Here is a 26,674-nt window from a genome sequence, read left to right as displayed (position 1 = left end):
GCCCTTAAACGTCGTTGGCCTTCACAGCTAGAAATGTAAACCGGCAACTTACCCAGAAGTTTGACCTATTTTTATCAGTAAGTGGCACGTAGTCGATTCAGCCACATGTTTATCACTGCTTCTTTCCAGGTAAAGAAAGATGTGCAGGTGTTGACGTGCCTGTGGAGAGCACTTAGCCTGGCACATGCACCGTGGTGACGTCGCCGCCACTTAGTGGCGAATGGCGGTTGTTGTTGTGGAGAGCAGTAGCATACTGCACTACAAACCTAGTGATCTGGGTTCAATGTCCCCAGCCACACCTCACATCAGTAGAAATGATCTGAATCGGTCCTGGGCCCTTACCGTGGTCACCTCAGCTTTTAGAGTAGCTGGTGCGGTGTGTAAACATCAGCACTGGGGGGACAAAGGCAGCCAGGCGTGGTACTGGCCACACTACTCCCTCGTGCATTTGTGCCATGCTTCATAGGTGCTCACTAACAGCACTTGCTCCAACAGCCTATATAGGTTAAATTAAATGGGAGGTCCGTGCTTTTTGTAGACTTGACTACGTTATCTGCAATGGGTAGTTGAACTTGGTCAATGCTTACTTTGGTGGGCCCTCCGGCATGAATTTTAGTTGCAAGGATGCTCTTCCGATTGCAATAGAATGTGGAATCTGACGGCATTTTTGTCCAAGTGTCTAATTGTACTCGGACTCTGTACAACCCGTGCACCCACCCCGCACATACCACTCATGACAATTATAATAATAATAGGTTATTTTTATCATTTTGCCCTGTCTGAGAGGCGATGTGTTAATATAATAATTATTGGACTTGTTATGAAATGGAATTGATAGATTACTGTTATAACCATCTAAGAGCTCGGAACCCCAATCGCCAAACTGGGCTGACTTGCACGGTGAAATATAGTCAAATACTCCCTGTAATTAACACAGCGTGAGGAGGCATTCATCCAGCAGTGTATGGGCATAGTGCTGTACTTGTGTTTGTTTAAGAGCCCATTGAGAACTGAAATATCTTTGTTCAAAGGAGGCCTGGCTTTAAATAAATACAGAAAACAGCAAATAATTCCCCACGTCTAAACAAAACAATATAGACATCCCAATAAGTAATAATAATAATACGTGTTTTTTTTGTGAACATTCGACAAACAGAAAATATCAAGATTAAGAACGTTGTTTGCTTGGCTGCTTATTTATCTATCACAATTGCATACCAACTGCGGAATGTTACGTGCAAAAGTTGTTGTGCAGTAGCTGTGTACGTGGCCAGTCATGGCAAACTTTATCTTTGTAGTGATCCTGCCGTTATTTAATCTCAAGAAGACTTTTTTTGTTTAAATGTGGAAACTTTTTTTTCCCATCGAGCAGTGCACCCACCCTGCCGTTAAATTTCCCTCCACATTTAGAAACCCTCCGCACGTGGGGAACACGCGTTGAGATTATTTATCCGCAAAAAAATGTCCGCGTGATAAGGCCACTTTGTTGAGCTATCATTTGTGGCCAGGTCACTTCTGAAAAATAAGTTAATGCCCCTCGGTGGGCTTTACCTGGTAAAAGGAAAATAGTTTAGTTGTATTTGTATATCTTTAAGTGATTTGTTAACCTTTCCTATACTTTGCACTCCTATCAATGTTTTTGTATTGTTTGTTGTTGGAACGTTCTGACTCGCCCCTACTGGACATCAGTGAAAAGAGCTTTATAGCTCATCGGATTCCTCCAGTATAAATAAAATCCTGATTCTGAAATATGGCCCTGTATGCTGACGTCACAAAAGTCATATTGAAGTCACTTCAATAGACCTCTCTATCCACACTAGCGTCAGACTTGTGAACACCCTTTTAAGATTGTTCATCATATTTCAAACTGAGATGATTTTATTGCTTTTTCGTTATCCAAGACTGACACTTAGATATCATCTAAGTGAGTGAAATGTTTCAATGAAACTGAACGTTTTAGTTCCCGGGGACCCGAAATATTGCTGGAATAAGCGAGAAAACCAATTTCAACACGACATTTCTTTGTGCACTCATTCGTTCAGAATCTTTATTCGGAATCAGAATCGTTATCTATCCTGGAGAAATCCGATGAACCACGAAGCTCTTTTTCGCAGACGTCCAGTGGTTCGCAGATGTCCAGACGTTAACGGGGCTGAGGCCATCATGACAATCACTAGTGGCTGAAACACATTTCATCAAAAACCCAGCTTCTCAGCAGTGGCGGGCTCAAAACTGACACCTGAGCCACACTAGCCACCTCCAAGGTAAATTTGTCAATTAAATCTGCCGCTTGCCTTTGTCTGCATATGGATCATGAAACATGGACATCAGTGGCAAACAAAATGGGAACAAAGAATTGAAAAGTAGCGTGGATGCATTTTTGAACTTGCATTGAGAGACAGAAAGAGGGAGGCACACGTTGGACCATTGTAAGCAATTTAGCGACATCATATTGACTGTGAATAAGAGTAAGTGGGTTTGGACGGGGTATTCTACTATCAGTGGTCGATCCAAACAATTGGCAGCCAAAGGAGGGAACGTCCGAGATGACATCCATTGTCGAGGTATATTGATAAAGTCAGCTTGTGTGTGTGTGTATGTTGTTGAACTCCTTTCGTACGGATGTATGTACGTTGAAACGCCTTACGCGCACCGTACTTAGCCAATCGTGCTAATCGGAGGTGCGGGGGAGGCGGATTGTTACATCGTGGGACCGTGAAGGATGGCGACAGCTTTACGAGTCCTTCATGCAGCAGTGGATTGATCACGGCTGCTCATTATCATAACGATGGCTCTTCTGCGTTACAGTTCACACACATTGTGATCATGGCTATCTATTACATGTAGCGTTCGAATTCCACCCATTCCCACCTTGAGTGCAAGCAGCGGGGGTCTCCACCAAGGGCATGGTGTGATCAGGTTTTTGCTGTCTGCAGGGAGCATTCAGGCTTCCTGTTAGACACAGCCGCTCCCATTGTATCTCGGACACTGGGAGGGAGTCCAGTTCTTGGGTACCCACCCTGTTCCAAAAGAATGTGCAAGGACCATGGGCGTTTGACCCGAGAACAAAGCGAGTCCCTGCACACTGTGGCCCGGAGACTACCTGGGGTGCCATGGCGCAGCAGCACTCTCTGTCCAGGAGCCAACCACGTTGAACTGACATGGCGAGTGCCCAGGACCGGTCAAGACGTCACTCCCCCACTGATGTGACTTGTGGCCGGGAATTGAATTCATAACACTAGGTTAATAACGCAGTGCTGAAACAACTGTAGCGCTGCTTTTCCTCGCAACCATATTGCCGATGACCAAATCACCCTGAATGTGCCCAATTTCAGTAGATAATCTGAAGGCATGTAACTATACATCTGTTTTTTTTTATTTAAATAGAAACTCACACTCAACATGCACGCATATAATCATGCCCATGAGAATCGGTTATTCCGATTTGTAAAAATTGTACGGAGATGGAGTTAATTTTTGACGTCAACTGAGAGAGAACAGTACACTGGGAACAACTTTATTATGACCCCAAATTAAGACTATTCATCAATTCACTCTGGGGTTGGGGGCGGGGGGGGGGGTGAGCTCTTGGATGGGAGAGATTGCCTGGGAAAACCTGGTGTTGTAGGCCAGACAGGATCGGCAGCTTCGCAATGGATTATATTGAACCTCTACAAAAAGTGGGAACGGTGGCGCAGGAGTGGGTATACTGCGCCATGAACCCCCGGTGACCCCGAGTTGAATCTTGGCCATGACTGATATCAGTGGCGAGTGTTAACCTGAACCAGTCCTGGGACCACCTCACCTTCCACCCACTTTAATCAGTGTGGTGAAGTATTGTTAAGTATATCCCCTGACCTACACATCATTGGAAAGATCTTCATGCAACAATTGATTGACAAGGGGCTGTAAATGAATACATTTTGTATTGTCTACGTTACATTGCTTGCTGCCTGGAGTGGAGCACTGTCGATGTTAGAAAATCTGTGTCAGATGTAAAGTCGGTCTAATCCCTGGTTGTGCCTGGTCAGGGTCACGCCGGGTATTGGTAACAGACTTCTCTGGCGAGCGAGGTCCGTGTAATCGTACGCGCTGGGTTATTTTTATAGCGTGAGAATGCGGCGGTGGTGGCGGTACTGCTGGGAGTAGTGGTGCCTCTCGTGGCGGTAGGGGCATTGATTATCGGTCGTTGGTAATGCTCCGAACAGCTGTTTTGTGTAAATGGCCAACAGCTGTTAAAACTGCTGCAAATTGCCTGTGCTAGTGGAGGGCACCTTACCGATCCAGGAATTTTACATATGGTGGCAGTGTCATGATTATAAGCACATGACTACTTGCACGTTGAGATCTGAGGCACGGCGACAATAAGTAGTGCCAACCTCCCACGTATCATTTTTGTTTTAGTCTTGAAAATGATCATAAGCAGCCGCTGTCTATCCACTCACGGATGAAGGTCTCCCCACACCGTCGCCAACCCTCGCGGTCCAGTGTCGCTGCGATCCATCGCGCGTGACCTGATCTCATCGCTCCATCTCATCTGTGGTCATCCTCTTGGATGCGCCACATCCTTTGGCTGCCACTCCATCGCCAGTCTCGCCCATTGGCCATCATCCCATCTCGCGATGTGCCCTGCTCAAGCCCACTCGTGTGTGTGTGTGTATATATACATATTTTGGCAACAAGCATATGCAAAATATTATATTGCCTATTAGTCAGAATCATATGTTTATTTAATCATCAATTAATTATCTGTAAAAAGTGCCTTTTGACAGTATGGTCGCATGCCAAGTTTTCTCCTGCCAATAGAGCATGCTGATAAATTGTTCCGTAAACAGTGTTGGCCAAACATTATTTCGCAGGCTGTTTATTCAGAGTTTACAAATGTAATTTTAATGTTCTGCAATACGGGGCAGTTCTTTGCATGCTGTAATTATGCCTCGAGATTGGGATGCGTGTAAACTGGAACACTAAATCCAGAACATGTTGTGAACAAATTGTGATCATATTATTAGCAGCTTCCAACCTAGCTGAACCAAGTAACATGCAAATGACAATTCATTCGGTATGCTAATACAATGTTGATCCTACCTATAATTGCAAAACATTCAAATTTTACAGGCCTTTGTCAATCCACTGCTGAATGAAAGCATTATGGGATTTGTTTGACTATACTTGACGTGAGTCAGTATCAGTTGGTGAATGGGATGTCCTGTGCAAATATTGCTCGCAAAGTTCAAAGTACAGTGTGCTCACCAATGCACCGATCACTCCTCAATATACCACACATGCCTAGTGTGCATGCTTGTTTACATGTTAAAAAGACGGTGAAATATTGGTAATGTACTGATAATGACAGACATTTTTCAAACTAAATATCGCCGTGCTATGTTTTTTTGGGTTTCTTGCTGATGAAAGTGGCTGAATTTTAACATCAAAGTATTCTTTGATGCCATTATTCACGGAGAAGCATCCCAAATGTTTCGAACTCGACTTTCGGTAGCCATGGAACATCAGCCACACACATTAAAAAAAAAACAGATGATGCAAGATTTCAGGATGTTTTGACAGTGGAAGTCACACGGGGTGGGAGGGGGGGGGTAGTAGAGAGACAAGCACGAAGGGGAAGTAGGAAGCAAGTCGAATATTTGTTATCAGTATTATGCAGCCCTTTCTCAATCCACTGCTGGATGAGGGCCTCCTCATCCATGCCATGTCGGGCATGGAGATTGCTTAAGCATTGCTCAACCACGCCGGTGTCGGTGCGGGTTAGTGGAAGAAGGGAGTGCCCAGCACCGGCTCGGATATCACTGGCCACTGGTGTTAGCCATGGCCGGGAATCACACTTGGGAAAAACTGTGTTCATAACGCAGTGCACTGATCGCTGTGCCACCGCAGCAGCAGCGCCCCCACCACTGCCACCCCAATCGCAGAATTAGCTCGGCAAAACATTTGCGGGCCGTCTAAAATTAGTGTTTCTGAAAATGAAATTAAACGTATAAATTTGCACTAATTCCTTGGTAGTCAAGTTCATTGTCATGGGCAAGTAGTAGTGAGAGGTCATGGCTTTGTTTTCGGCTTCACATTAGGACAGGCAAGTGTTTTTTTTTTTGCTCTTCACTCACCAACTGGATGCCGGAAACACCCTTTAAACATCCACTCTATATATAAAAAAAACAGGGCATCATCTGCCCAAAAGTGGGTCTTACGCAGCCTATGTTGGGAGTATTTTTTTCGTCGGGTGATAATGTTTTTTTTTTACTCAAAGTCACGTCCTACTCTGCCAGAATGCGTTTTTGCTTATCCTTGTGTGTGCGTGTGTAAGAAAAACAGAGTGATACGCGCTTACTCTATTGATAGGGGGTGTGGGATCGCTGTTGTGGGCTAAGGAGTCACGGGAAGAATAATGGAGAGTTTGACGTGTCATCTGAACGTTTTCACAACAGCGCAGAATGGCTGCAAATCTCATCGTAACTCCCTTCGCATTGGCCTTTTTGAGAATTTATAGTCGACGCAATGAAGTTATTTTGTAGCCGAGTCATGTTCCATACATGGGTCTGGAATGTAATTTCACTAACTGCATAGTCTGTCATTCTAAACAACACATTCCTTCATTGAAAAAAATGTGTTCATCTGTTATGCATATTCTTGGTTCTTTCGATAAAGTCACGTAGAAGGGAAACAATACAATTATGCATAATAGAGGGTTTTTTTTTTCGGTTAGATTACATAAATATAAATGTGTGGTTAAACCTGCCACCACCCAACACAGCCAATCAGTAAAGTTCATCACGGAAACAAAACATGCCTATTAGTTACGAGTTCAGAACACAGGTGTAATAACTTTGCTTACGTGTCAAACCTTACTAATTGGCTGTATCGGGTGGTGGTGGGTTTAGCGACACATTTATATGAACGAGACCTAACTCAAAAAAATGTCTGGATAATATTGGTCGCAAAAGCTCTACGTGTTAAACATTCGTCTGTTATGGTTTGCTGCTCGTTGTTAAAAGGGATGCGCAAAAAATATGAATCTGTCGCCTCACTCGCCCTGTGCGCACAGGGATCTGAAGCTGGACAACATCTTGCTGGACGCTGACGGACACTGCAAGCTCGCCGACTTCGGCATGTGCAAGGAGGGCATCCTCAACGGCATAACCACCTCCACCTTCTGTGGAACGCCCGACTACATCGCCCCAGAGGTACGGTCAATCCCTGTCCCTCTTGTGTGTTTACCTTCCGTGCGCTGCTGGAGGTAATACACGGCAAGTTAGGTTGCAAAACTGGCAGGATGGAGTTTGGGAAATCTTAATAACGGTAATGATGTTTTATTTGCCCACAAAAGCCTTTCTAAGTCTCAGGACACTTTATTTGTTAGTGGGTTACTGCTGCATTGGCATTTTAGGCCAACATCATTTTCTAAGTGTTTTGCGTGTGGGAGGAAATTGGAGTACATGGAGGAAGAGCCGCCACACACAGAGAGGATAACATTCCAAGCTCAAAACAGATAGAATCAAGAACGCATCGCTATCCTGCCATATTTTGGCTACATCACAGGCCAGTGGCTTTAGGAGTTTCACGAATTTATATTTCACCCCAGAAATCCTTTCCTTCTAAGCGCTGGATCACAGGCGCACACGGACAATACAAATGAGACGCAACAGAATCGCTTCTTAAACCAACTCCAATTCGTTGTGAAAAGTCATAAAAATCACAGAGGAGAGAGAGGGCGTTACATGCCTCATCATCATCAGCCTTGATCAATCCAATCCACTGTTGACTAAAGGCTTCCCCAAGCCATCGCCGCCCCCAACTGTAATTATCCTGCAATCCTGAAATCCAAGCCTATATAATTGCCCCAACTGCTCGGTAGACATGCCCAATGATATCATGGGACCTTTTTTGTTTGTTTGCATGTTCACCACAAGTATGTGTGGCTTATGCATACTTGACTCCTTGCAAAAGGAATCTGTTTGGTGTTTGAACATCTTAACACCTCTTTTATTGCCAGAAAGGGTAAAACCTATTCTTATTTTTCATGCCCACATGAGTTCCGGCGAGAGTTGAGCTACACACCCTGATAATACTTAACCGCATCAGTTGCTATATAGCCCAGATGTCTGTCATTAATTTTGCCGCGGTCCGGAGCACCTGCATGCAAACCCAACATTTGGTAAAACCGTTTCCATGCAGGTTCCGCCTATTGGCTGCCACAAGGGAGCAAATGCGCCACGTCATCTTTTCGCGCGGCTTTTTCACTTCACGTCGAGATTATGTTTCCCTTGACCCCCCTTCCCCTCTCGGAGGGTCACGACGGACGCCGGCGAATGCTCGTGAGCATCCGCGCGGCCGTGCGTCCTCCAGCGCCTGCCTTGGGTTAAACAGATAGCGTGACAAGGCCCTCGCCCCCTGCACGGGTGCCTTTGCACACAAAGACAAAGATCCCCCGTATAGCACCAACAGGGGGGCAAGTGCCGATAGCGAGCGCCTATGAAGGCCGGCACTGTGGCACACGAGGTAGGGATGGGTTGGCCAGCACCGTTGCCCGGCTGGCTTTGTCTCCCCAGTGGTGATGTTTACACACCACACCAGGTATTCATTTGAATATACATATATTGGCAATAAGCATGTGTCAAATATTATGTTACACCCAACGCCGACCCTCGCCAAATAGGTGAGCTTGCTTCGAATAAAGGTTGGCTCCCGAGATTGTAATTCGACGCCCTCTTTCGTGCTGATGCATATCCACCCCCACCGCCTCCCGCTGTCTCGATCCTCGTGACGAGATTAGCCATCGGGGACGCCATGTGTCATCATTGTGCTTTTATGCAAGCGTCGTGGGCATGTTGTATGCCGTCTCGGATAACAACCACTGCGGATTAACCGCCGGCAACGTGTACCCCATTTAAGGCCTCGTATCCACTTGCGTCGGTTAAGGTTCGAGTGTTAGAAGGTAAAATGTTTTGATTTGCTCATTCGTGCATTAAGTGCATTATGCCCTTTTTTTTAAGAACCGAAAAGTGCTTGTCGCAACGCGTTGTGAGATTATGCTATTAAAGATTAGTTTGTGCATTTGGTTGTAAGGTTAAGGAGTTGAAATTTCTGAAGCTTATAAATTGTGTAAGCAAATGTATGCCGTAAATTAGAAATGGTACACATGCCATTAATTTAGTTTGCTTACTGTCTAAAACATTGATCAACCAATTGAAACGATTCTCTATATTCTGTAGAATTAAACAACATTATCTGTAGCAGGACATTTTAATAGTTTTTGTCATCTTAATGTGCGTGTTGCCTGTTTGTAAAAAAAAAATCCCTTTGCTTACAACGGTGTGATTAAAACCGAATCGAAAATTTCACTTGAGATATTTATGCAACCAACACGACATCGCGCTTGTCACAGTGGACTGTCACCTGATAATAAATGAAGTTCATATCAATCTAGATTTGAAGTTTTCGTGACTGCAGGGATCCATGCTCTTTGGTTCTTTCGGTAAAAAGTCACATAGGTAGCACTCCCCCCCCCCCTCTCCTCCCTGCCCCCCCCCCTCTCTTACCTAGATAACCTCGTGTTACGGGAGTCCTTCTACCCACTTCAGCAGTTGTTTCTTGCTGTGGTTGTTCCACCTGATGACGGACGCTTGTGTTGCGCCCGAAACGTCGTGATTTAATTTATTTTATTGTATACCTACGTGACTTTACCGCAAGAACCAAAGAGTATGAAGTTCATATCAATAAAGTTCCCTCCACTGGCTCCAAATGCAATTGTGGACTCGCCCCCCTGCCTGCTCCTCCTCTCTCACCTCACTCTCCGCTCCACATACAAGGCTTCCTATGCAAATCCCCAGTTAGCCTTCACTCGGTGGGGTAGTTACTTGCACGTGTTCCTCACGTTTTCTGGTACCTCTTGCTCTGATATGTCGTGCGGTATTTCTTCAACGGCCCTGAACGCGTTCTCTGCAATACCGTACCGATGTTTTTGTCTGTTGTTGGTGGTGGTGGTGGTGTGCTACGGATCTTACTTGTTAAACAGCAGGGCAACTGGCTGATGGGGATCACCCATGTGACAAACCACACAAATACAAACTGGTCCAAAAGCCTGTTCCCCTCACCTGTCCCACACTATGAACTCCTTGCCCTTGTTCTCGTCTAGGCTCAACACCTCGTTAAAAAAAAATCCAAATGGCCTGTCACTGCGTCTTTCTCTCTACACACATTAAATATGCCCACTATTTCTGTAGAAGTGTTTTGAGATGCACTCTAATTGAGACAATTTATAATTCCATAATAGGATGTATTATGTTCTCGAACAAATGTAAACGTGACATGATCGTGAACACAATCTTTTGCTCATTTATTTTCACTCGTGTAGTTTCAAAGGATTGTATTTAAAATTTCACTCGGTACATTCACATGTTAAGTTGTTGCCTCTCGCTCGCATAGGTTGCAGATGATCCCTTCCTAGACATGTGCAAGTTGCAGGGTGTGGGGTGCCCCATTCTCAGCCGAATCTGGGAACGCGCAGGCGGTTCGTGTCGATTTTATTTTGAGAGGCGTAGCGCCGCTGTTTTTAAAAACATTGTTCTCACCGGAGAGAACCGTAGCGACACGACCGTGCTCTATGATCGCCAGCGCTCAACTGTGCCACTCGCCCTCCTGCACGTCATTGGAACAGAATAGGAAGACAAACCGATGACATGCACATACGACATCGGGATGGAAAAGTGTTAACGGTGGTTTGCGAGAGAAAAAAATATATTTTTCTTAAGCACATGCTCGTTTTAATTAGTGGCTGCCGATTCGTTTGGGGGTCAAGTAAATAGAAAGTAACGTACAGTGAGGGGAAAAAAGTATTTGATCCCCTGCCGATTTTGTACGTTTGCCCACTGACAAAGAAATGATCAGTCGATAATTTTAATGGTAGGTTTATTTGAACAGTGAGAGACAGAATAACAACAACAAAATGCAGAAAAACGCGTGTAAAAAATGTTACAAATTGATTTGCATTTAAATGAGGGAAATAAGTATTTGACCCCTCTGCAAAATATGACTTAGTACTTGGTGGCAAAACCCTTGTTGGCAATCACAGAGGTCAAACGTTTCTTGTAGTTGGCCACCAGGTTTGCACACATCTCAGGAGGGATTTTGTCCCACTCCTCTTTGCAGATCTTCTCCAAGTCATTAAGGTTTCGAGGCTGACGTTTGGCAACTCGAACCTTCAGCTCCCTCCACAGATTTTCTATGGGATTAAGGTCTGGAGACTGGCTAGGCCACTCCAGGACCTTAATGTGCTTCTTCTTGAGCCACTCCTTTGTTGCCTTGGCCGTGTGTTTTGGGTCATTGTCATGCTGAAATACCCATCCACGACCCATTTTCAATGCCCTGGCTGAGGGAAGGAGGTTCTCACTCAAGATTTGACGGTACATGGCCCCGTCCATCGTCCCTTTGATGCGGTGAAGTTGTCCCGTCCCCTTAGCAGAAAAACACCCCCAAAGCATAATGTTCTTGGGGTCATAGGCAGCATTCCTCCTCCTCCAAACACGGCGAGTTGAGTTGATGCCAAAGAGCTCCATTTTGGTCTCATCTGACCACAACACTTTGACCCAGTTGTCCTCTGAATCATTCAGATGTTCATTGGCAAACTTCAGACGGGCATGTATATGTGCTTTCTTGAGCAGGGGGACCTTGCGGGCGCTTCAGGATTTCAGTCCTTCACGGCGTAGTGTGTTACCAATTGTTTTCTTGGTGACTATGGTCTCAGCTGCCTTGAGATCATTGACAAGATCCTCCCGTGTAGTTCTGGGCTGATTCCTCACCGTTCTCATGATCATTGCAACTCCACTAGGTGAGATCTTGCATGGAGCCCCAGGCCGAGGGAGATTGACAGTTCTTTTGTGTTTCTTCCATTTGCGAATAATCAACTGTTGTCACCTTCTCACCAAGCTGCTTGGCAATGGTCTTGTAGCCCATTCCAGCCTTGTGTAGGTCTACAATCTTGTCCCTGACATCCTTAGAGAGCTCTTTGGTCTCGGCCATGGTGGAGAGTGTGGAATCTGATTGATTGCTTCTGTGGACAGGTGTCTTTTATACAGGTAACGAGCTGAGATTAGGAGCACACTCTTAAAGGGAGTGCTCCTAATCTCAGCTTGTTACCTGTATAAAAGACACCTGGGAGCCAGAAATCTTTCTGATTGAGAGGGGGTCAAATACTTATTTCCCTCATTAAAATGCCAATCAATTTATAAAATTTTCGACATGCATTTTGATGGATTTTCTTGTTGTTATTCTGTCTCTCACTGTTCAAATAAACCTACTATTAAAATTATAGACTGATAATTGCTTTGTCAGTGGGCAAACGTACAAAATCAGCAGAGAATCAAATACTTTTTTCCCTCACTGTAAATGCGTGATTTTAACAATTAAGAAGCAATACAATTAGATGTAAAATTAGATGTAAAATTCCATGAATAAAGGATTTATTCCTTCGGCATGAATAAATCCTTTATTCATGCCTAATTTACCAGTGTTATGTATGTAGAACTTATTGTGCACCGTACGTAGCCAACCGTGCTAATCAGAGGTGCTGAGGAACGACAACAAATTTATCACAAGCAGCAGTTCTAAGGAGATTAGTTTTCAATCTACATTTTAAAGTGCATAACTCTAGTGGCTTCCTAATGTCAAAAGGAAGAGCCGCAGAAGCGCATCTGAAAGCACGCGATGCGGTGACCGCCTTTGTTCGATGTCCAGCCAAAATCCGCTGCCGCGTGGATGACCGGAGTCCGCGAGATTGATAATTATGCTCCTTGTATTAAACGTGTTCTTTAGTTGTATCTTGGTCACAACATCCCCTCCCCCCTCCCGGCCCCCCTTCCCTCGTATTGTTCCGGATAATAGAGATCGTAAATATTTGCGCCCTTTTGCAAAAAAAAAAAACGTTAACTCTCTCGCTCGCAGATCCTGCAGGAGCTGGACTACGGCCCGTCCGTGGACTGGTGGGCCCTGGGGGTGCTCATGTACGAGATGATGGCCGGGCAGCCGCCCTTCGAGGCCGACAACGAAGACGACCTCTTCGAGTCGATCCTCCACGACGACGTCCTCTACCCCGTGTGGCTCAGCAAGGAGGCCGTGTCCATCCTGCGCGACGTGCGTAACGGCCCGGCCCGGCCCGGCGTCCCGTTATATCGCGTACACGGCTTCTGTCCCGTGCGCCCCGTAGTCAATGCGGAGCTGCCGATCGGCACCGCGAGCTCAACTCGTCGCGCACCCGATCCCTCGTCGTTTTGTTTCCCGCGGTCACGCCTCGAAACCCGTGTGTTGAACGAGTTCTCCCCGCAGCACCAACAGGAAGTAAGATGCGTACGTTGGACTTCTCCCGCACCGTATGTAGCCAACCGTGCTAATCGGAGGTGCGGGGGAAGGACAACAAGTACAAAAAGCAATTCTAAAGAAATTCGATTTCAATCCATATTTAAAAGTGAATGGCTCAACAGTGGTGTCCTAATATCGGAAGGAAGAGTGTTCCAGACGGCCTGAGAAGCACGTCTGAAAGTGGTCGATGGCGTGATCGTCTTTGTTTGATGGCTAGCCAAATGCCCCGTTGAGGATGTCCGGAGTTCGAATGAGCAGAGCACTGCACGTTGGTAGTAGCACACATGAACAACACGTTTCCAGGATTATTATTCTGCATACGTATACGCAGAATAATAATCTCACCTGTAGAATAACTCGTATTTATTCGCATCATTGCGTATTGTGCAAAGTTTCACAGTGGAGAGGTTTTCAACGTCCTCTTAAATCGCGATACGTTTTCCGGATAAGCGCTGTGATCGGGGAGCAGATTCAACAGCTGCAGTCCCCTGTAGCTATCCTCAAGTTGGCAAGCGGGGGCAGCAATATGGTCGTGGCGGGCCATCAATTGTAAATTTCACAAGTGGCTTTGGGAGATGCGTCTGAAAGCCAAAAGTGTATTTTTTTGTATTGCTTTTTTCCACGTATCTACCTGCGTGCATGTTGAACAATGCCAGTTTTATGAATTATTTCTGTACATGAAATTGTTTGGAACATTTTATTTTGGGTCACACAGGGCACGTGCGTAGCCTTGCTTAAAAAACACAACCTAAAACGGTGATTACACTTGCGGTTATTGGGTGCTTTAAACATTCAACGCCTCTGCCAAGGTGGACGAGAAAATCTCGACTTTATTGAATTTGTTTGCGCACCGTCCCCATCTGCGCGTGCAGTTCATGACCAAGAACCCAAATAAGCGGCTGGGCTGCGTGGTGACGCAGGGGGGAGAGGAGGCCATCAAACGCCACTCGTTCTTCCGCGAGATCGACTGGGACCTCCTTGAGCAGCGCAAGATCCGTCCGCCCTTCAAGCCCCGCATCGTACGTACGCCCCCACCGCACCGAAAGAAACGCCGCCACGGCACCACAACAACGCTCCCACCGCACCGATAACAATGCCGCACCGATAATAATGCCCCAATGCATCGACAACAACGTCCACCATACCAACAACACCGCCCCATCACACCACAACAACGCCCACCGCACAAAAAAAAATGACCCACCGCACCAACAACGGCCACCGCATCAACAACAATGCCCACCGCACCAACAACAACGTCCCAACGCACCACAACAACCCACCGCACCAATAGCAACAACGTCCACACCAACAACAACCCCCCTCGGCACCAACAACAACGCCCACCGGCTTTTGATTACGCGCTTTGGTCTTTCTATTCAGGAACTAATTTTTATTTTTGTTATCCGGATTGCGCTTATCGGTGTCATGGTCATGAAGCTATCCGTTCGTGTTTGAAAATGACACGCGGGATCTTGATATCGCAGAGCCACAACTGAGACCCCTTTTGAGTAAACTCTGGTCTACCAGAGCAGAGAGGGCAGCGCTCCCCCTCCCATAGGTAGGAGGAACGCCCGTCACGTCACGGCCCGGCCCATCCGATATTTAAATTCTCAGAAGCTGGAACTTGGCATCAACTTAAGTGTGGAATCAAATTTAGCGTCGTGGTTTTTCTCTGTCGCCGCCCCATTGGTAACTGGGCGGAGATCTTGGCGTGAAAACTCGGTCTAATCACAGGTGACTGCCCGGATTATAACCCCGTGATGTGGGGCTCGGTCCTCTGACCTCCGAGCCTCCCGGCCACCTTGTTGACGCACTCCGTTATTAAAGCGTGGCCCCGTGCTGATCTCGGCGCTTGGCAATTTCGCATGTCGGTGGTTTTCTTTGGTCGGACTGTTGGGTGTGGGGGCGGTCTAGAAAGGACACGCTTTGGGCCTTGTTGATTAAAGCACCGACCAGGGGTGAGAAGAGGCTAAATTAGTATCTGTGGAAGGACAAGCAGGATTATCTAAATCAAGCAGCCCCATGTGGTTTTTTTTTCGGTTTAGCAGTCTCACTTTACCTGCTCTACATCGTCCGTGTTCCGCACCACACCTGCGGCGTAACGACGGATGCAAATGCGCTCAGAGTGACCAAACGAGCTGGCCTGGTGCGCGCGGCTGGTGTCATTGTTAGTGATTGATGAAGAAGCAAACGAAAAATATTCTCGGTTATTTCGGTAAAGTCACGTAGAAGGGAAACAATATAATAATAATATAAAACCATATTTTATATAAAACCATATTTTTATTTTTTTATTGTTTCCCTTCTACGTGACTTTACCGAAAGAACCAAGAATATGAATCCATGCAGTGACGGAAGCTTTAAAGCAAAATTCAAACGAAAAATGTTTAGCGCATTTCGCATACCTGCGTTTTGCTGCACGTGACGGCCGCGGCCAGCTTGGGAAATACTAATTTTACACCCGCCCAGGGGCAATGGGGAAAGAAAATGGCTCTCGGTTTATCACCCTGTCCCGCAGCCTTGACAATTCCTCACGCGTCCTACAATCCCGCCGCGGGTCACGTGCAATTGATAGTCGCTTCTCTCCCACTGCCCACGATCCAACCCCGCGTGGTTCTCATCCCCACCCGCCACCTCCCCCTCTCCTGCCACCGTCTCTCTCACCGACCCGCCCGCCCGCCCGCAGAAAACCAAGAGGGACGTGAACAACTTCGACCAGGACTTCACGCGCGAGGAGCCGCTGCTGACGCCGGTGGACAGCAGCGTCGTGAAGCAGATCAACCAGGACGAGTTCCGGGGCTTCTCCTTCTCGGAGGACGACGCCCAGTGACGGTCGACTTGCCGGCGACGTGGCGCGGCCATCACTCGATCGTCCGTCCGCTCGCTCGCTCGCTCCCTCCCTCCCTCCCCCCTCGCTCACGCGAGGTGGCGCCTGCTCGCTGACAGACAGACACGACGGTGTTGAGATTTTATTTATTTGCAGCAAACAAAAAGTGGAGCGGGAATCGCAAAAAATGGGACCTCCCCCCCCCCCCCCTCCCCGTGATGCGGTGAAATTAAACCCGGGTTGTTGACGGGCGTTAGCCGGGCAGCACGTGAGCGCTCTTCAAGTTGGAGGTGTGTCACTTGCTACCGGGAGTCCTTATCGATTCCCGTTTACATGTTTTTGTTTTGCTCGACATAAAAAGTAATATTGCTGATGCAGCGACAAAAGAATACTAATTATTTATTCTTTACTCCTGGCCGTAGAGCGTGTAAAAGCGTCTACCTTTGCACGGAAAACAAAAGTATAAACGGACGACGGCTCTGTTACTGATGGGCGCAACTCAAAACGCTCCAATGTGTTTGCGTGAAATGTTCCGACGGGGGCGTTCTGTTTTCCTCCCCACAGTTAGTTTAATTGTATAGTGTTAGTAGCAAGCAAACGTGCCCGCGCGCGCGTGTGTGTGTGTCTCCTCCGGTAAAATATGCGTCTTCTGGCGGATTTAAAAAAAAAAAAACATTGATGGGCGTAAACGCACCGCCGTTTCGCATCTCGCTGTAAAACTGACACAATTAACTATTTAAAATATTTATGCGATTTTATTTTATGACACCTCCCCCCCCCCCCCACTCCTTTTTGTAAGCAGGAAACTTGTTACCCTGAAGTGGAACGACGTGTGGCGGTTGCCTACCGTGATCGGTTGGGGAGGGGGAGGATGGTGACACTGTGTTAGAAAAAGTCTTGCCATTTTAACACTCCTCATCATTTCGTTCGTGGTGTGGCTCTCCAGAGCAGTAGTGTTTTGTTACAGAGTAGATTGTAGTTAGGAAAGTAGGGGGGGGGTAGTGGTGGGGGTGGGGGCGCTATTTTAAAATCCCACCATCCACTCCCACACCCACCCGTGCCTTTACCTCCACCCGCAACCTCCGATTAGCACGGTTGGCTATGTACGGTGCGAAAGAAGTTCAACGTGCATATCCGTACACCCATTGTAGTAACTCTGCACGTAATTGCACGAATTAATTTGTACGCGTCGGCTTGGAAACGTGACGTTTTTAACAACAAAAAGCACCGAGGGGTGTTCCGATGAAGTGACTTGGTTGAATTTACGGCAGTATTTCTTATTCCCCATCCACTGACGTTTTTGCACGCAAGTTTCATTTTCCACCTTGAAAAAAAAAAACATTCTTAATGAGGTCTCCGCTTAAATTCCGCATTAACCCCCTCCTCCGAGTGGCGTGCAGATGGTGGGAGAGTTATCGTGGTTTTTTTTGTCATAGTTTTTTTTATATATATAGTATTTTAAATTAACGCTTACTAATAGAGTCATTAGTAGACACGTAAAAATCAAATGTCTTCGTTACGTCATTTTGTTACTCTCGAAAAGTCGCGCGGTGTCGTGCCACGTTGGTTGTCAGCCTTTGCCCCCCAGACGTAAACGGGGCTGTGGTAAGTGGCGCATGACGGTAATCGGTTCTGTGGGTTACGTAACTGTGATGTAAACGTCGTACCCTGTCGCTCGCCGACAGACAGACAGGCGAAACCGTGTGGGTTTTCTGGAGAGCGTGTTTGGTATGGATGTGTGGGCTTATTGACGTGACACTGTGGTTTCACCAGCTGCTTGCTTTAGGCCAGCAAACCCGTGCTGTTTAGACCCCCCCCCCCCCCCCCGGAATGTGCTCGTTCCGGAATGTGTGTGTTTTAAGGGTGCTGCGTACAGTGCAAGAACCACTGCGCGAGTGAATACAGGTTCTCTTTTAAGATGAAACGTCACCAGAATTATCGTGTTCACGCATGATATTTGAAACAAGCGTTTTGATGTATTGATTTTATTTAAATTATCTGTACAATTCACTCCACTGCTGGACTGGAGCCCTCCCCGCAACACGTGGTTCGTGGGGGGCTATTTGTCCACACTTAATGTTGGTCAGCGAGGGTTGGCGAATGCTGGGAGCATAGACATTGGGGCATAGTGCAGTACAACAATGGAAATTGCTGCACTGCCCTCTGCTGTCCGTATTGTGGCCCCACAGCAGGCCCAGGATACCCGATCCATGAATGGTGATCGCCCATCTAAGCACGAACCAGATAGCTGCTAAAATCGCATGAGATCAGGTGCATTCCTAGGTGATTTGGTCACCGGATTAATTGTTTTTGTTGTCCCCCCCCCCCGCACCTCCGATTAGCACAGGTGCGAAATAAGTTCAACATACATCTAAATATTTGGCTTTTGCAACAACTACAACAAGATTATTCCAATAACAAAAGTGGGGTCGGACATGTTCACGCAAGCCAATACCTCAAAAGAACTCCTCTACTCGTGGAATCTTCTGTTGTTGCCGACCAACAATGCGTACACGTGCACTGACCGTATTATTTAGTCCACCGTGAGCCAGCCGATTAGGATAACACTTTTAAAGATGAAAGAAAGAACCTCCCCCCCCCCCCCGATTTATTAACCGTTCTGTGCAATTATGTCGTCGGTCGCTTGGCCGATAATGTCTCCAAGTGTCGGCGAGTGGCGGGCGGGCGGGGTGGCGTGTGTCGTGATGGATTTGTTGGCGCTTTGACAGTTCATCGTTTTTTTGTAGGAAGCGAGACCGGCTTGTGGCCGGCCCCCGACCCACCTTTTGTCGGCCCCACCACCGATGCAGGTCTCTCCGACGGGGGGGGGGGGGGGGGGGCGCACGGCGTTTGTATCAACACCCACGGGGGAGATCAGCCATTCCCTCGCCGCGTCGTCGTAACGTCGCGTCACGTCGTTGCGTTGGCAAGTTGTTAAACGACGATCCCCGCGAGAAGTTTGCAACGTTAAGGCGGTCGCCCCTCCAATAGCCGGTCCAATCGCTCCACCCCCCCCCCCCGCGACTGCTGTCTGTTTACGGAATTCAACTGTCGTTACGTCTTTCTGTTTTATCATTCAGGGGGGGGGGGGTGCTGTTTTTGAGGGTCAACGTATTTACACGGCGCACCGAGGTGGAGGAGGAAGAAGAAGAAAAAATAAATATAAATAATCGTTAATCGCGGGACGGCTTTTGGACAACGAGGCTCTTTGTTTTCCCCGTGATAATTAACATCGCTTAGCTCGGCTCACATTGAGCGGCGAGTTGCACACGGGGGGGGGGGGGGCAAAGAAGTCCGTTGTGTGTGTGTGCACGTAGATTAGACAGGTCTTATGAGAGGTCTTATCCAGGGTGCGTGATTAGTGCGCCCCGGTTGCATTTATGTGTTTTGTTTTTGTTACACTCGATAACAAACACTCCCAACGTCGGTGAATGCAATTGCATCCCGTGTGCTCGTCGCGTCGCCGATGGATACGTGCATTCGGAGTTTAATGCCGAAAATGACGACGAGAAACTATAAAAACTAAATCAAGCAATCGAGCGACCTACAGAATGTTCCGTTCACTTTTGACTTTTTTTTTTATTCCGTATGTGTGTACACGAATACACTAAGACACGTGTATAAACATTGAGTCGACGTTTATATACCAAATGTTCAACATGTGCACATTTGTTATAGCTTATGACCCAATCTGTATACACGCTGTATATATAAATTATGTCATTGCAGGTTGAAAATACTTGACAAGCCTTGTCATTAACTCTCCCTTATAACTGACAAATGTCATCAGTTGCTGTATATTTTCAGTTATAAGTGTGACCGACGATAATAATAACAAAAGTAGTGGTAATGGACCTCGTCTTCTGGTTACACCACCACTGGGCAAGGCAGTTTCTCAACGAAAGACTAAACCCATAAAACGAATCGCCCGTATAGCCACAAACCTCGGCTGTGCATGCCTTTTGCGGTCCCACTTGACTTTTACGCTTCATTGGTGAGTAACAAACGGCTCTAAAAGTGACTTGCGGGTGACCCAACCTAGGTGTGTAGCTATACGACAAGAGCCCTTCGTGGTTTGTGTCTTCACTTTAACCGAGTTCTCTGCAGTGTGTGCTGCAACTTGTTCTGCACGAAATTCATGCGGAGTATTCCCTCTTGAGCAGGATTTGTGAGCAATTTAGCCGAGCCCGCTTTTGTCGTAAGAGTCTGCGTGCATGGCTGGCATTGAGCCATTTTCACCACCGAGTACTATCTACTATTCTACCAATAATGCATGTGGTACATGTGCCTATATTGTGGCACGCACCAGTACGTGTGTGTGTGTGTATATACACGTGCGTTACACGCACGTACGCCGAACACAAGATGCAACTCCCCCCACCCCCCCCAAGAAAACGAATCGTTCATGTAGGCGTGTAACGACACTCGTCTTGCAGGAGTCTGACACTTCATTAATCAGAAGAAAAAACAATGCTTTTAAAGTTGCTACCAAGTGCATCGCCGTAGCACTTTCGTGACATCAATGCGCGTTGATGAAGTGTAATGGTGTCACGATAGCATGCCACAGTGACGCACGCGATCGTAACTTTGTAACTCTCGTGCATGAATTATTAAAAACATTCTGATTAGATGTCGGCGGTGAAAGTGTTCTCGTATAACTTCATAGCAGTCGGATATACACTTATTTCGTAGTTGCCCCCCACATTGGACACATTGCACAAGAGGGTTAAAGTATTTTTTTGCATAAACGTTTTTTTTTCACAACGCTACGCATTCGTATCGGACGCACAGCCTAGATATTTATGTACAAGATAATAGCTGTTTGTGGGGAGGTGGGGGGGGGAGGTTTATTTTGTGTTAGGTCGCGACTTTAAAGAGAGGCACTTTGTTCGTGAGAAAAGTGTGGCTTCCGTGTTGGCTCGCACGCTCAATGAATGGCTCGGTGTTGGTGCCCAGACGGTGGCTTCGCCGTCTTATCTGCACGGAACTTACCTGGTCTGCCGTACATCAACAACAGCGACGCAGAGTCGCCGTCTCGCCGCGCGCATCCTTTGCTATTCTGAGCATGCATTACTAAAGGAGCCTGCTTCCGGCGCTGTATATTGACGATGTAACTGTCGCCTCCACTGTCAGTATTGTGATATCTTAATGCAGTGTTCCCCTCGACATTTCTCTCTAGCGACCCCACGTGCCCCCCCCCCTACCCCATCCCCATCTTATTTCTTCCCCCGGAAAAAGGATGACCGTCGCCCATTGTTATTAATGGTAAACAATCAAATTCACGTATATAGCTGTGTATCATATAATTACATAATATATGCATAATGATACGTGTTTGAAGTCGCTGCGTCGAGTGAAATATAAATATATAATTTTAATTTCCTCCGTGTCTCTCTGGCTTTAAAAAAAATTTAATGTTTGTTGTACAGTTCCACCCCCCCATATTAATAAGATCGACTCCCATGCAGGTGTGTATTGAATATGTGAACATAAACATCGTGTGTGCCGCTGTGTAACGTGTTCCACGTATATCTACTGTGACTGTTCAATAAATAAATGTTATTTGCAAAACGCGGGTTTTCGTCGTCTGTGCATCTGTGTGTGTGTGTGCGCGCGTGTGGGGGAGTGGTACCGCAGTGGTTAGCGCACTGCGCTACGAACCCGGGCGACCCAAGAGTACTATTTCCACTCACGGCCAACAGCAGTGACGATTATCTGAATCGGTCATGGGCCTCTCCTACGTCGACTCAGCCTCAAATGAAGTACCTGGTGCGGTGTGGCGTAAACATCGCCACTGGGGAGGCGGTGGGGCGTGGTGCTGGCCACCCACCCATTCGTGTGCCGTGCCGACCTCCAGAAGTGATACTCGCTCACAGCACTTGCTCCTACAGTCTGTTAAGGCTATGCGGGGGAATCTTTGGAAGTGATTTAATGGGGAAGGTTCTACCATGTGCTAGTTTATCCAGAGGGGCATTAAGTTCCGTCGTAAATTTATTTTGTTTAAACCAGGTGACAACTCAGCATAATTCATCTGGGGCATTAGTCTATCAGTTGTGGTGGGGGCGCTAATTGCTGCTACGTATAATCACAATTGAATGATTTTCGGTATCATTTTTCCATTTGGAAATGTTTGAGCCTGACGCTGCCACAGGATGGCCTTCCCTTGCGAATGGCGTCATGGGATATGTTAACGTTCACTGTGATTATTGCACACCGCAGTAATAATCAGGGCAGCCGCTGCAATCGAACCGTGAATCTCTGCAACCGAACCGTGAATCTCTGCAACAAGCGGTGAACACACTGCCACTTGTATTTTACTAGGTAAGGCCCACTGAACTATAATGCTCTTTTTCAGAAACAAATTGGCCAGAAATGATAGTTCAACGAAGTGACTTATCACGTGGACATTTTATCATAGCAGCCAAATACTCTAAACGCGTGATGTTGATTCTAAATGTGGAGGGAAAGCCCGGAGAAAAATACACGGGGAGAGAGACACGCAAACTCCAAGCATAAAGCAGGCGTCAGGGTCGGGGTTGAACCCACGAACCTCCTGTACACCAGGCGAGGTAGTTAACACCTCGCCAGGGGGGGGGGGGGGTCTCTGTGCCAAAGAAAGAGATACGTAGCATCGGGACGTAATTTCATCTGGCCCCGTCTGGATCAGCGACCCAGTAAAAGCCACATGTTTGCACCCGGCACACCACATCGTGGCATACCTAGTCGCACCACCGTCTGTGTGTCAAATTACCGCGGTGCAAGATGCACACGGCAGTAAGCACGGCCCACACACCCCCCCTTACGCCGCATCCGCTGTAGCCTCTTTTTTTTGTCGCACCGCGACCGCTGGCCCCATTAATGCGTCCGCGAAATGGCACAACAGCAGCAGCGGCGGCGGCGTTGGTGGTTGTTGTTGTTGGAATCAATTCAGGGGCGGTCAACGGAAGCGAACATCATATTCCACAAACACCTCTCTGGTTCCCATGGCTACTGCGCAAGCCACGTCGCCTCGTCCGTCCCTTTACAATAATTGGCACTGCCGCAGAAAATGAAATCCATTTGGTGTGCGAGCAGCAGACGATGTCCCACGCGCGTGCGAAATGGGGCAGCTCTGGAAAAGGGGGGGGGGGGGTGTTGCCTTTTCTCCATTTTGGAAGCCGCAAAAGCTAAAAAGCACACGCACGGACGAGCGGATGGGATGTTGCTGTAGCTGATGATGACAACGATGAGAATGCAAACCCCCGGTGTAGCCTTTAACAGACTTTTGGGGTCAAGTGCTCTGATATCGAGACCGGAACGGCACACCAAGGGGTGGGTGGGTGGTCAGCACAAACAGTCTGCCGCCTTTGTCTCCCTAGTGCTGACGTCTACTCACCGCACAAGGTCGACATTGGCGGGGGGGGGGGGGATGGAGAGTGGGGGGGGCATGATCGGTTTAGATATTCGAAGTAGGCTATGAGTGGGAATCGAACCCTGGTCACGATTGTTCGTAGCGCAGTGCGCTAACCATCGCAACTCATCAGGGACGTGGCTTGGCGATTTTCTTTCTTCCTTCAAATCGATTTTTTTGGCGAGCTGCCAATTTCCATTGCAAATATGCCAAGGCCGTCATTTCGTGAGACGGAGAATTCGTAGAGAAGTATCGCTTCGTGTGTTCGCCTGACGGAACCAGACATTGCTGAACTAATTCTGAGATTCCCATCACATGTATCCTTCCACTAGGGGGCTCATTTTCCCACCCACAAGTGCTGCTATTGTTGTGCGAGTCAACCCGATGTAGTTAACGCGCTAAGTCACCAACACGCGTATTCGAGTCAACCCGGTATTTTTTTCAATTGCCGGAAGAATATTGTTTACGAAGCTAAGCGAAAACCGAAATGCAAGGTGACGAGTGTATTTGTTGTCGTAATTGTCACCGGGCTGAGATGTCAAGCCGCTACACCTGAAGATCCGGTTTAACACTCAAGGCTGGCTGCAACTCGAGATTATTACCAAATCTCAATTATGACAAAATAGTTTAATCGAAATACAAAGTACGAAGAGTTGAATGGGATAAGCCGTTCCGCTGTGCAGGTACACAGAAAGCGGACGATTGCGAAAGGTGTTTATTCTTCGTATGCCCGTGGGCACTTTCCACCCTTCCTCCCACGTTCTTTTGATTCGTGTCGCAGCTGACGCGGGCATTGATCGATCGACACTGAATGGCCGTAAACGAAGGAGCGCGTGGGACTGGAGGGCCCCGTCATCATCACGACTTCGTGGGACGAAGTTAGACTCGGGCAGCCCATGCAGGAAGTGAGACAGAACGCGGCAGAGATGTTTCAGGGATTTTACAGCAGCACGGCAGTGTAACTCGCGTGGGGGGCAGTGGTGGGGGTGGGGGGGGGGGCTGCCTTGGCCCCTATCCCCCTGGTGGCCAGAGCTACGAGTCGAGCTCCCCCCCCCCCCACCATTGATCACCAATACGAGATATGTTTTCAACAACAGTGTAAAATTAAAAAGTAATTTAAAAAGCGGTATACATTTATTGTTTTGTTTTTGAAATGGCTTTCATTTACGTTCCGCGTTTTTATTTAATTGAATGAGAGCCGGTCACGTTTGCCAACCGTGCGAGACAAAATCAAATATTGGCGGGGGGGGGGGGGCAACTGACCGATTTCCGCACCCCCTGAAGCTGACCGTGGTAGCTGTCGACGCGCCACTGCAACAGCAGACGTGGTGTGCAGAGGCGAGATTTTTGGTTTGCTACACGTGATGGTTGGGGGGGGGGCCCGTTGAAACCAGTTGCTGCACGGCTGTTTTACACGGGGGGGGGGGGGGTCCGTGCGTGCGCGGTGCGTGAGCACAGCAACAACAACAACAACAAGACAGTGGCACGGAAAGGCCTGCATCCAGCAGTGGATAGACCACGACTGATGGCCACGATGAAGAGCCCATTGCTTACACAAGGTGCCCTTGTTTCTGACGGAGACCATTTTCTACGCAATAAAAAACGACATCATCATCATCTACCATGATCTATCCACTGCTGAGTGAAGCCCCCCCCCCGCCCCGCAACCGCACACAATCCGTAGCCACCTCAACCGCAATCAATCGAGTCCAGCAGTAGAGTAAACACACACACGGACTCTCCGGCGCTCTATTTAGAGCAGGTTGCGAGGACTAGACGAGAGTGTCGAGTTTCAAACACCGAAACTCCTCCACCGAGGCGCATTTGCTCTCCCGTCGTCGCGGGACGCGTTGCGGATGCGACCCGGGTCACGGCTATCATGCGAGCCAAGCGCGCGGACGACGACGCGCGGCGTGATCCCGGTTTTGCGCGGATTCCACTTTCGGTAACCAAGTTATAGCGGCCACTCGTGGCTGCAGAGGACACGCCAACAACCGGGCGCGTCGGCCGACGGCGTGCGCGCGTGCGTCGCACTCGGCACTAGGGGGGTCACAGAGTGGTGGGTGCATCTGCCGGTCATCTCAAGGCAGCCAAACCCATGGCATCTGCTGGGTCTGTCCCGTGACCTCCTGCACCTAGCCTGGCACAGCAGGGGTCACAGAGTGGTGGGTGCATCTGCCGGTCATCTCAGGCAGCCAAACCCATGGCACCTGCTGGGTCCGTCCCGAGACCTCCTGCCAGCAGCGAGCCTTCCGACACTTCACGAGGCCTCAGGGTGCACCTGGCCTGGCACGGGCACCGCGGTGGCGTCACCGTCGCTTCGTGGTATTGGTACGTCGAATTTCTTTCGCACCGTACGTAGCCTGCCGTGCTAATCGGAGGTGCGGGGGAAGGACTGCAAAGGGCAGTTAAAAACCTGTGATCAAATCACCTGGAATGCAGATAGCTGATCTCATCCGATGTGGGCAGCTAAGCAGGTTGGAGTCTGGTTAGTGCTTGGATGGATGTTAATGTGTGCTGTAAGCATACCTGATTTCAATACGTGTATCGAGAGATTATAATAATCTGCATCGATGAATCGATGCGTTGTTACTATAGCACACAGGGCAAGGCTATGGGTGTGTAGTTTTATCGCCATATAAAGAAACTGTACAGTCGTTTTATAATGCATACACTTCGCTGCGATTAGAGCGACCTGGGTCTGATTCCCAGTCAGCCCCTACACCCGCGCACCAACCACTCGCAAAATCCGCACGCACCAGCGTGGTGAAGTATGGTCAACAACCCCCATGACCGACACGAGGTGGGAGGAGCCGGCGGGGGGAGGAGGTCTGTCTTCATCCAGCAGTGGACTTGACAAAGCGCTACAAGATGAACCGATGTAAATTATAACAATGGCATTTCTGCAAGAGTTGTAAAGCTGAAATTACGCACAAAATGTACATGTTTATTCTTATAACGAATACCAACAACAAACAGTTGGGCCCCCCTGACAATTAACGGAGTTGGAGGTCGATTCGTGAACGCTGAACAACAACACGACAAACACAACCCCTGCAGCGTCCATTTGTGATCCCAGTAAGTCG

General features: G+C 47.9%; 1 protein-coding gene across 5 annotated transcripts in view; it reads left to right on the top strand.

Annotated features, from left to right (window-relative positions):
* Window positions 1-21,769, top strand: part of LOC116948332 (protein kinase C epsilon type-like) — a 145,151-nt gene extending 123,382 nt beyond the window's left edge. For all 5 annotated transcript variants that reach the window (XM_076071460.1, XM_032964902.2, XM_032964903.2 and 2 more), the window contains 4 exons: window positions 7,061-7,199; window positions 12,955-13,143; window positions 14,241-14,387; window positions 16,058-21,769. In XM_076071460.1, the coding sequence (XP_075927575.1) occupies window positions 7,061-7,199; window positions 12,955-13,143; window positions 14,241-14,387; window positions 16,058-16,201 (619 nt within the window). In that variant the 3' untranslated portion in view covers window positions 16,202-21,769. The remainder of the gene's footprint in view (window positions 1-7,060; window positions 7,200-12,954; window positions 13,144-14,240; window positions 14,388-16,057) is intronic.
* Window positions 21,770-26,674: the final 4,905 nt, after the last annotated feature.

Source organism: Petromyzon marinus, chromosome 33, assembly GCF_048934315.1.
Source record: "Petromyzon marinus isolate PM22_M1 ecotype Great Lakes invasive population chromosome 33, UKy_Petmar_22M1.pri1.0, whole genome shotgun sequence".
Classification (NCBI taxonomy): Eukaryota; Metazoa; Chordata; class Hyperoartia; order Petromyzontiformes; family Petromyzontidae; genus Petromyzon; species Petromyzon marinus.
This window is presented reverse-complemented; position numbering and strand designations above follow the sequence as displayed.